The 12,544-nt window shown below is 36.2% G+C and overlaps 1 protein-coding gene across 1 annotated transcript in view; it reads left to right on the forward strand.

Moving 5' to 3' along the window:
- Nucleotides 1–12,544, forward strand: part of LOC139120599 (nucleolysin TIAR-like) — a 110,404-nt gene that overhangs the window by 89,328 nt on the left and 8,532 nt on the right. The window contains 2 exon segments of the mRNA XM_070685107.1: nt 8,853–8,940; nt 11,592–11,667. Of these exon segments, the coding sequence (XP_070541208.1) occupies nt 8,853–8,940; nt 11,592–11,667 (164 nt within the window).

The raw sequence follows: 12,544 nt of genomic DNA on the forward strand, positions 1-12,544 counted from the left end.
TAAGCAGGGATCAGGTGTTCATATTTAGGATTTGTGAGTTTGAGATTAAGGACAACATGACTTATTGATAAGTACAAGTCTGAGAGGAAGACCGCTGTGAAAGCGGAAAGTTTTAGCCATCTAGTGGATGTTTCATAATGATGCTGATGTTGCTCATATTACCTGCTTATTTATAAAAGGAGAGCTCATGTTCGGACATGGTTATCTGTTTGTCTGTCACCTTGTGGTATAAGTGTGTTCAAAGGAGACCTCAAAACAGAAGAAAATATAGTCAATGAAACCAAAGAACTTCCTTCTTTTCTTTTTAATCTTGGAGAAGAACTAGCAGTCTATTTTTGTGTTTTTTTGTACAGTATTCTGTAAAAGAGTGCAGTCTTTATGTAAGACTTGCATATTAAGAACTTATTTGCATATCACTAACATTACCTGCATAGCAAAAACCCCTTTGCCAATAGACATGGTTTCAACAAGATTGGCAACATTACTTTTAATCATTTCCTCTCAGACCACTGAACAATGTAAGGCATGATGTCTGTATCTTGGGAATCATTGTAATTAGTGTATGTGTATTAAAGTGTTGAAACTGTGTGTTTTTAACCCAATGTGCCAGTCTATCATCATTTACATTCATGTGTTCATTTCCAAAGTCATCATTACAAACACCAACATAGAGGTCCATTATCAATTTTTGAGGTCATGCATGCCATATGCAGATAAATGTGTGCTTAATGTTTTGTATTGTCTCTGACACACAAAATTAGTTGTTTTCACAGAATTAATAACTTCAATTAGTCTGGGAGTTATAATGAATGTGGCATCCCAATGAGGAATTCTGGAATGTTATTGATGCATTGGCAATTCTGGGCAGCATACGTGAGGAATGTTCTAAAGTGCAATTTTGTAGGGAAGTTTAACTCGCAGGGGAATGCTTTTTCACAGTGATGTTTTCTTTCTCCTTATTTACTGGCAATACAAAAGGAGTTTTCACTTTGACTGTGAAAGTGACTGGTCAAAGAATATGAAAAAAAGTAGTTTGATGTTAAAGATAAGAAGCAATTATGCAAACTATTTAGAAAATCTTCAGTAACACTATCAGTGTGTCATGCCAGCAAGTTTAGCAACATTGTGACATATTTTGAATGTTAATGTAAAATTTGCATGAAACATTGTATCAATTTAAAAGCAGGTCGTGTGCCTGTGACCCAGGATGTAACTTTGCTATTCATTTATCTTCTCGGCCACAATATCCCTGTGATTAGCCAACACAGATCTTGCACTGTTTACGAAATTTACACCTCTGCTGTATGCAATATTAATACTGAACAGAGATCAGTCAAACACTGACAAAAAAGATGAAATATATTCCAGAATGTCATCCCTCAAAGAACATCCCTTCTTATTTTTTCTCATATGACCTATAATATCTTCCAGTGACAGTCATGGGAAGAAGTGATAATATTCATTTGATAAAAACTGATACAGTGCATCATAGATTTGTCATTTTATCATCATACTTTTTTTCATTTTCAAAAGATAGCAGCGTTCTCTAGGGAATTGAACAGGAAGGTGTTTTTTTAACATTAACTGATCAAATCTTATGAGGGTGTAAAAATCACGAAACAATGTTGTTTTCGTAAATGTGTGTGCAGGTATTGAACAGACCGTCAAATCTATGAACTGTAGCTGCTGATAAAGAGGAATTTCTGTTGGTTTTATCACATATATTGGCAAATTTTGTTTTCGACCCTTGATTGAAAATTGTCTAAAACATTTACAGAAGATATGGACCCAACATGATAATATTTTTAGCAGTTTGTGTAAAGAAAAACAGGTGTGCTTTCATAAGTTTATAACCCCACCTCTCTCTCCCACATTAATGTTTCTTAGCAGAATCGTCACAATAAAAGTATTGTAGAATAGGTGTATATACATTTCCTCTGCTGATTACCTGAAGAAACAACTCAGAAATATCCCTTTTCTGATACATGTCATAAATTATCCACAACAAATGTATCGCTGACCGTCTCTGTACATGATGTTTTTCTACAAAGATGTAGAACTTTACAAAGGAGCTAGGGGAACTGTTCTCAAATAAGCGAGGAAGAGCTCTCGATACATCTCAATTTGGAGAGGTATGACCTGTAATGGTAGAATATAAAAACAGCAGGAAGTGTTGCATGAAGTCAAAACAGACCTAATTGTCAATACTGCTTTGTTTATTTTTTATCTTTTAAGTTTTTTCTTAATTTATTTTGTGGTTTGTATTTATTATGTATAGTGCTCCACAGTGCATGTTAGTGTAAGTGTGGTCGTGTTTGGAAAATAAAATTTGTCGTTGAACCGCGGCAGGTGTTGACTCTGTATTCCCATGGAAGTGAGGGGAGACAGCGTATTATGATGTAGGTGATATTTTGTTCTATAAAAATGACAAACTTTTCTGTATTGATGGATGAGTTTTGCAGTGTACTGGTGATTTTCTGTGTTTGTCTGCTTCCCTCCTAAATCATCGTGAGTGATTATCACGTCAGATGAGAACAGGGAAAATACCTTTAGGGGTATTGCTACCTGGGCGCCAGGCAAAATTTGGTAATTGCCGAATGGAATTTGTGTCTGAAAATGAATGTTTTCCTGTCTGATCATTCAGCAAAGACGGTTTGATATCATGCCAGCAGTCGCAGTTAACTCCAGTTCTGTGGGAAACTGACCTGTCAATTGAAATTTCATAATATTTCATCCAAGTTGCGGGTGATATTGAGACCTCATACCATTGAGTGTCATCAGTAGCTTGTAAATTTTGTCAGTCACGTCTCGCTGTAATGACTTTCAGTGTTTCAGTGATAGTAAATGCAATTTTAGCAGCGGTGTTAACACTTCCTTGCGTCAACTTCATTCAGTCGATGAGAAATCATTTGATGGCAAAAAAAGTAGGTATGAGCCACTGGCTATTTTATAGGGGCCTGTGCTTTCTATTCTAGATCACTGACAGTACTTCATTTAAAGTTGTTATTCTTAGTTTTTTTGTGTCGCATACATAAAATATGTCAATATTATGTCCTGTCATATTTGAATACAAACTGCACGATTTCTTGTAATAAAGGTGTTTTTTTTTCTTTTCCTTGTTCATTCCAAAATTTCACAACCAAGTGTGAATGACATATAATTTTTGTGTGACTGATACTGCATTTTGTATGCAGCCAGGACGGTTTTCCCCTGCAAGACATAGGAGGCGATATATCATATACATGTATTACACTGGTGTAAATATTGATAGCGAAAGTCACCGAAGATAAAAGCAGGGTCTTTTATACAAAGTATCAATCATACAGTAGACACCATTTGTTTTGAATGTTTGGAATCTTAGGAACATCAAGTTTTTAGCAGAATGTGAAATGAATTAGCTGATGGGGAGTCATTCTTCAAATTTAGAAATGAAAATTTTCCAAACACTCTGACAAAATATGACAGTTTCATTTTAATGGGAGATGGGAAAATGTGATAAGGAAATAGATAATGGCCAGAAAGGAGTTATCTAATCTATTTAACTACTGTGGATAGCCGTTCTGCAAAGGTTACCGATTGGGAAAAAAAACTGGGACACCCATATATTGTGATTATAGATAAGGAATTGAATTGATCGCAGGACAGATAAAATATTCCATTATGGTGAGAGGCAAAAATACGAACAAGATACGATCTTGTTTGTATTAGTGCGACATGACTGGAATTGGAATTCCGAGGAGGAATTTTTGCGATACCTCTATATCAACAGATGAGAGGAATTCTCAATTCACCTTTGTAATCACTGTAATTAAGGCATTGCGTTTTTCGGGAAAATCACTCGAACAGTTTTAAGAGGAAATTAGAGATGTACAGCCACAGACAGTTTGACGCTAGACAGCTTTCCTGGTTTGCTAGGGCTCAAAATAGTGTAGCTGTGAAACCACTCTTTTAGTTTATAATTAAATTTGAGAGAGGGGAAAAGTGCCACCAGAAAAAAAAAAAAAAACTGTCCCAACCAGTTAAGCCGCCATAATATCATCATATTTCCATCGTGTATTATATGCCCATCCTTGATACTTAGCAGCTCCATCCTTTGAAATACTGCCGTACCTGTAAATTAAGTGGTACAGTCCAGTATACACCTGTTTGGTCGGTTATGTCCGCTACACTGGGTTTTGGTACATTTTCATTCTGCCTGAATCTGGTTTTAGTTGTCACAGCTGGTTCACATTAGACTGTCTTTCCCTTTTGATGCATTCAAATTCCGTAGAAGTGCTTTGTGCTCCGTGGTTCTGCTGATATCATTTGCCGGAGAAAGAAGAGAAGAAAGAAAGGGAATCAAATTAAAAAGAGAAGGAAGGTTCTGTTGTCAGTGGGAGAAACGCTATCCTGTGTTTGCTAACGTCCTTTTCCGTGACAAGTTGATGGATATTTGAGTAGAAATTGAAGGGGAAATGAATTTTCTGTGTATCGCTGTCAATGTACAAAGCCATTAAACATGACGAAACGAGAGTGACATGTTCGTTTCCAATTTATGACAAGTATCTTGTCCTTTCTGTCCCAAGGTCCTGAAAAAACTGATCCAGTCAAGTTGACAAAATTGCAGTCATTCACAGATATGACGGTCCACAACGACATAACGTAGCCTCCCAGGTGATACCAGCTTGTCGAAAAAATTTAATCTAATAATTTTGTAGTCAGAAATTATCAAGAGATAGGAGAGACGATGAAAAAATCACACTCCGTTGCCATAGAAGAGCGTTTCAGAATGTCAATAATGTGTTAGCTGAATTGAGGACTAGATTTAATATGGTTAGATTGTAAAAAATTGAGATTTTCTTTGTATTTGCCATTTATAACCAGTTTGTTGTTATCACTGAAATTCGCTGTATTTTGTAAGAGTATTTCATTCGGCATTTTCACGTGCAAGAATGTGAAAAATTAGGAAATTGTTGAAAATTATGAAATTGTTGAATTGAAGAAAAAGTGTCTGTAATTACAGCAACAAACCAACAAATTTGTCAGTTTTGACTGCATCATTGTACTATAAGAAAATTATATTGATTTCATGCTGGTTGATGACTTTGAGGGAAATACTTTAAACATAGCATTGTTTTTATTGAATGTTTTGATAACTTACATGCTATTTTGAGCAAAAGATCGTCGGCACGACAGGACACAGCTGCAACAGTGTACGCTACCGAGGTCAAATGAAAAATGATCAACGTTATACTTCTGTTGAATAACGCTCCGATGCAAAGCCGTACGAGAATTTGCGGCCGAACGTTGCTGTGTTTGAAATGATTGTGAAAAATAAACAGATGCACAGTCAATGGTGAATGTACTGGTAGGGTCTTTTCACTTCGCTGCTCAACGATCATGTCAAATTGCCGCTATTACTGAAGATTATTACTGAAATTGATTGAAACAGGATGGAAAGTGAACGGAGGGCCATATCCATGAAAATGTCAGCCATGCAAGCTTGATTAATTTGAATAAACGTTACCACTTGTCTGCCAGTCCATGAACAAGAGTTGAATCTTAATTACTTTAATTCTCCCCCCCCCCCCTGCATTTTTTGCTGGAGTCTGTCGTTGTCTGACTTAAGGTTCTGTAGAATTCTTTGTGAAATGATTTCAAATACTCATTGCTTTGATGGCAGGCACAAAGCTTTACAAAAGTGTATATTTTGTTATCGGTGGGATAAGTTTTACTGCTTTCAAAAAGGAACAAGATTTGAAGAGTTAGTCTGATCGCAAGACCCACCTGTATCAAATATTCATATTCTTTCCAAATTTCCAACAAATGTTATTCAGTGTTTTCTGTTTGACTCACATTATGAAGTCAAGTATTTCAACTTACCGCCCTGACGCCCACCTGCCTCTCAGTAGAATTTTTAATGGTTTCACTAAACAACCATTGAACATCACTCTTTTTAAAAAAAAACCCAAAACATAATAGGCTTGTCAGTGCCAGTTGTGATGTTTAATACCTCTCCCAAACATTAGACATGTGCTCGTCTTATTGTTTCAGGAGATAACAGATGTGTTCTCTCATGTTTGCACAATCATTCAATTGTGGAAAGAAAAGTTCATGTTGGTTTGTGCCACTTCAAATATTGACAGCTATAAACTGCTGGTAGAGGCCAGCAACTTTCTGTGGAGATAGTCTGTATGTTAAACATACCAGTGTTTTTTTCTGCGGGATCTTTTTTAAGTTGCAATAATATTTATTGCAAATAAATGCAAAAATAAAAGTGCTTGTGCAAATATTGCCATTGTATTTCGTGAGTAGGGAATGACACAAGCAATTAGCAGAGCCATGTTTGTTTTGTCTTTGATATTTCCCCTGTACAACGCTTGGCTTCCCAGCAAGATTTATTAGACATAACTTTTTTTTTCATTTTAATTCAGAAACTTTTCTATTTGTTTGAATTTTTCTCATTTTTCTTGCGAAAGTTGCTGTCTCTAATATCCGGACAATTTTTGGTTATTAGTTGCTGTAATGAAATTTCTTGTGACAGGCAGTCAAGAAGAAGCAGTTTATATTGCCCTGTGATTGGCTGTTCAGGATGATTGACAGTCTCCCTGTCTAATGTATGCCCTGTGATTGGCTGTTCAGGGTGATTGACAGTCCCCCTGTCCGATGTATGCCCTGTGATTGGCTGTTCAGGATGATTGATAGTCCCCCTGTCTGATGTTGACCATTCGACCTATTCATTGATGATGTAAAAAACTCTTTGGGCCTGTATAATACCTGGTGAAACTAAACATGTAATTGAGACATTGTTCTGGGGAAAAAAACAGTTGCCTGTATCTTGGACAGAACTGCCAACATCTGTCACAGGCCATGCATGTTATTGAAAATTGCTACCCTATGTCTCCAAACAAAGTGAAAGAAAACAAGACTAACCAATATTTGACAGACTTTTAATATTTATCGAAATGAATCAATTTGCAGTGACCCCGTAGGGCAGCAATATGCCCCTGTATATTAGTTGTACTACAGAACATCGAGTTGCCACCATATGGTTCACAGGGTATTTTCATTTGTGTTGGTAAATCCATCTCATCTAGCAGTGTGCGATATGCAATATGCCTGAAAGGTTGTCTAGGCTTAATATGACATGTGTGCAAATTTTTTTCCCCCTTCTTTTTTTTTGGCTTCAGAGAATGAGTTCAGTTATGTAGTGTGTCTGTGGATGTGTAAATGTACACCTTAACGATGATCCTAGGTTTTCGTTACTCAAAGATAGTTCAATATGTTCTTTGAAGTCAGGTTTCTTTGCCACTAAGCATCAAGTTACACGTGTGCAAACCGTAGCTTGATAGGCAGTTGTTTCAAATTCCATCTTCCGTTCACTTTATGGAAAGAAAAAGACAGTTTAGCTGCCGGCTGCCTTTCAGTTCCTCGGCTAATGGCCTTCTTCTGGAGTCAAAGCAATGTCCTTCGAATCATTTTTGTGGTCGTACTCAACCTAAACTGATCACGATTGTGCAGAAACACTACAGGTGAATCAAGATGGGTGTTTACGAAAAAGCTCCCGGTGATATTCCTAATCAGTTGTAATACAAGTACTTTGATTAGATCTATCAGCGGCACTGTGTCAGCCATGACTGTTCTGAGAGCCCGGGCTCTCCACGCCCAGGACCCAGGCCATTATTTCTAGATTAACGGTCGGCAAATATTGAAACTGGATTTTGCAGCTAGTAGTCTTCATGTCTGGGTTACTTTAAGTTTAATAACACCTAGAGTCACGCCATGTTTCTGCCGGGGATGACATTCTGTCTGGCTCTGAATAAACAAGTGTTTTCAAAAAACAAACAAAACAGACATGATGAAATCAATCACACTTGACATTTCAATTAATTGATCGTATACTTCTTACAGATTGTCTTTCCTGCGATATTTGTGTAGAAAGTACTGAGGGCTGACTGTTACCATGGTAACAGAAATGGATGAGTTTCTCAGGGGAATAGTGTATCTCTCATATTTATTTTCACATTACCCTGAAAGTTTCTGGAGGTACTCCTAGTAACCATAAGACCACACCAGATGATGTGTCTTTTAAATGTTCTGTGATCCTCTAGCATGGCAAATAAGCTGATGGTATATTTTCTATCAATCACCATCAAGTTGTGGTCAGTCCAAGTGTGAGTGGTTTACTGGCAAAAGGTCGCGTGAGGTCACCCTTGGAGAGCAGCCACTTTCTTCAGAAGAGTTCTTACACAATACTAACATGAACGTTCAATTGGAGCTTTTCAGTCCATCTGGTCACCATGAACACATATGAATAATACTTGATATTTCAAGACATGCTGTATTGAAAAAGTTAAAACAACCAATGATCAATCATTTGTACAGTAAAGGCAGAATGCCTGTCTGTCAAAATGTAATACATTTTTTTTCAGGCTCATAAAAATAGGTGTAACGTTTTTTTCGTGAAAATCTATGTTTTTGGCATTTTGACTGTGTTATATTTATTTTACCCAGGAGGTGTAGTCTGCCTGGTTGGATTAGTGGTAAATTATTTTCTAAGATGTAGGGCTTATGCTGGCAGTGTGTTAAGTCTGGTGAAATGCATCAGACAGAGAATTTGTTTTATCTTTCAGCTGCTATGCAGGGTAATTTATATTAATTTCCAAAACAGAGATTCTGGAGCCGAATTGTGACATAGAACTAGTCACCCAGAATTCCAAGCAAGCAGAGGGGTCCTGTGAGCTCCTTCAGTCAAACTGCGAATTCCAAAATAAAACAGCGAAATTGATGGAGGACGACGGTTATATATATTTTATAGGAATGAACAAGAAAATTTGACTTATCTTGTTTCCTGTTTTTTTCCTTTTCTACAGATCATTATCATGTATTTGTTGGTGATTTGGTTCCTGAAGTTGAGACAGAAGATTTGAAGAATGCATTTTCGGCCTTTGGGGAAATCTCGTGAGTATTATATCACGGTGCAGCCTCGCCACAATATTCAGTTTATCATTAAAGATATTCGATTCCCTCATCTGTCTTTTCCTGTGATTACTGTCCCCAGTGTTTATTCATAAATTGATGGAATGTCCGATAATTTTCTTCACATAATTTTAGTGTCATTCCTTTGTTATATTACCGTTTGTTATTTCATTTTGCATATTTATTCAGCATTCATGAATTCAAATTCTGTCACACCAACAAAGAAGTCACCCCACAATTTATCGGATAAATTTGTCTTCATTATAACGTTCAGCTCAATAACTGCAATGCGATTGCTGCTAACAACAATATTTTATCTTTGATTGGCTGGTGCAACGTGCATGTGATGAACTCTGACCTTTTAGGCCCCATGAAAGAACCCCTCCCAATGAAGATGAAGAAAAGTATTGAAAAGATCAGATGTTTTGAAAATTGAAATAAATGATATTTTCAAGAGGCAATGTGTTTCTCAGAGAACACAACCGACCATTGCTCAGAAAATTCACAAGATTTATTCGTCAGTCAGTGCAGAAGATGAATTTTCAAAATTCCTGGCTGCAAGAAGTTTTTCGAGTTTTCTAATGTTGTAGTCTGCAATACTGCCAGGGATCCATCCAGCTTTCACAAATGAACAAAGTAAAAGGTTGACATGTCATCACACGCAATCATCAACAGCCGCTACCAAAAAAAAAAAAAAAGGTGTCAATCTATTCTAGCCCTCTCAGCAACTCACAAGCTTGTAAAACATGTCAGTAAAAATACATCAAATTATATTTGTTACATCATGCGTTTTTCTTATATTTATTTTGGTGCTTGAGTCCACTATAAATGTTTTCGTTTTATTTTTCCTACCGGCTACCTTTCCTTCCTACATTTAGTATGTGTGTAAATCATTCCAATCTTTAGTTCTCCTGTCCATTCTTTTCTCTCTCTTCAATTATTATATCAAGACTTCTGAGTCCTCTTTATCAATTTCCAAATTTTTCAGCGGCGTTTGATCGGCTGTCCGACCAAATTGGACCCCAACCCAAAGAAAGCGTAGAATACTACTACCAACAAATAAAATGAGCATTGTAAACAAAGCAGGCTACGTATGCCTTTTCATTCCTACTTTTTAGTTTTTTTTTCCTACTTTTGACTATCTCTTACTTGTCTTGTGTTTACGCTGGGTATTTGCTGTGTTTTTTAAATGTTACACGATTACTCTTCTATATTAGCCTAGCTATTTTGATTCATTTTCGTATTAATTTTTGAATCTGGCGAACAATCGAAAAAAAAAAAACTTTCCAAAAGAGCCATTTTATCTCTGTACATACTTGCCATTATATGTCATGGTTGTAGATTTTTCTGGAGTCAAGTTTTTTCTCTTTTGGTCAGCATGCATCCCGCTCCACTAGCTGTTAGCCAAATAGTTTTGCCAGGCACCGTGATCATGCTCCTGTTGCCATAGAAACTAAGTACTTCCAAAGTAGATCTTGTAGGCTCTGCTACTAACATCTTTAGATTAAAAATTGATCATTAGGCATCAGAGAAATAGATTTCTAATCGTAAAGAATTTTGGCATGTAAAAATGCATAGATTCTCATGGCAGAGAAAGTTTGCAATGATTAAATTGTATGCATGCATCTTCCTTGATTGTTTTTTCAAATGAAAAAATGTACTGATATTTTACTCAGGATGAAAGTGTAAAAAGTAGAAAGAATTTAGAGGAGAAAATTGGTGAATGCCGATTCAGAATTTGTAGATTTAGAAGTCATCGTTACCAATTGGGTTTCCTTCATAATTTGTGGCATGTAGTTAAAAAGATTGCCGACCAAAAAGGCTAAAAAATATCAAAAGACATTTTAAAAAAACTCGCAGTTTTGAAGGCATATCTGCTTGATTATGTGTATCTTGTTGGTTCTTGTTATTATTTTATAATGTCTTGGAAGAGCTTTGTATTGGACTGGTTAGGTGACAGTTTGGTCTTTGTTTGTGCATTTCCAATGGCATTTGTCTTTCTATTACTGTGTCCATTTCCCCTTTTTTATATCTCTCTATATATTATATATATTTGTAAATATTTTTACCTTTTTTAATTTTTTAATTTGTGCGATTGATCTACAATGCCATACAGTTTGTGACTGGTAGTAGTAATGAGTCAAAATCCAATTTTAAAAAAATGAAATATAGATGGCCGGAGACGTTAAAGAACCAACTGCCAAAAATAAGTGAAAACGGGTGAAAAAATGGCATTGTATATCATACTGTTTAATCTCTTTGGTACACATCTATCTATCAACAAATTTTGTAACGTCACTTGCATTTTCATTAAAATTTTTTATAAATGTTTTTTCTATGGCAGATTTGTACCTGTGTGCAGCAATTTTTAATCAAAAAATTTTCCCACCAAAAAAAGACAAAGAAGATCATTTAAGATCCATAAATAAACGCATGTCTGAGCTTGGAAGTTTTGAAATGCTGTTTTTCCCTTACATATTTCTGTCAAAATTTACTTCAATTTAAATGTCCATTTTTCTTTTATTATTCCATTTTTTTTATATTTTTCCTTTTTTGTATTCTAATAATGTGTTTTTAAACACTTTGATCACAACATTAAAAGGTGACATGATGTTTTGTTTCCGTTTTTGTAGGGACGCTCGTGTCGTTAAAGACTTACAGACAAACAAATCTAAGGGATATGGGTTCGTTTCTTTTGTCAACAAAGCGGTAAGTAAAAAGAATCATTTCATTTTGTTTCGTTTCAAGCAGTTGCAGCAGCCTGGTTATTTTTAGACAACTAATGTAAAAGCTTTATGGCTCTATTCCCAGTAAATTCATCATATAGTCATTCTCGCTTCATTTCGGAGTTTACCGTTTCACCTCGGGGATGTACGGCAGTCGACTGAAATACTGCCGTGTAAATTGAGAATCATTGCCTGGATCACCTGTACAACACTGCCTTGTGTAACAATCGCCTGCGGCTGTAATTATTTCTGAGCATTTAAGTACGCTGAAAATTTGCTGTTTTTCCCCTCGCGCCTTCCACTCATTGGCATTCTCTTTCCTGTGTGCGTGCAGTGGAATTGTCTCACAACTTACCGTCAAATACCCATCCATGAATCAAATCAGAGAAGAATGCTCACCCAAAAATTGCTATCTCTTCAAAGCTGAAAAAAAACGTTGAAATTGTATTTCACTGAAGTAGTTGCTTCTTTATTTGTTTGATATTCATAATGCCTCTTTCAAATATAATGTCACCTGTTTGCAGCATTCGCTTAAAAAAAAATTCAATCACAAAATTCGGGGGCCTGCTTTCCCAGCATGTCAGACTCCCTCACTGTGCTCATAAATTATTATTCTGCAATGATCTGTTTTCATGGAAACTCATTACTGGGAGCCATCAGCAAAGCCAATAAGCGGCGCACAAGAGCACAAGACCTGAATGGATATCAAACATCATTCATCCTCAAATTCTGTCATAATTGCCCCGTGGATTCTGCTCTTATCTTGTTCAAACCGTAAGCTGATACGGGGAGAAATAAATGAGTGAGGGAATGTAGAGAATTAAAACATGGTAGAATGCAAATGATGTTTGTTTTTCTCA

The sequence above is a fragment of the Ptychodera flava genome, chromosome 20 (assembly GCF_041260155.1).
Source record: "Ptychodera flava strain L36383 chromosome 20, AS_Pfla_20210202, whole genome shotgun sequence".
Classification (NCBI taxonomy): domain Eukaryota; kingdom Metazoa; phylum Hemichordata; class Enteropneusta; family Ptychoderidae; genus Ptychodera; species Ptychodera flava.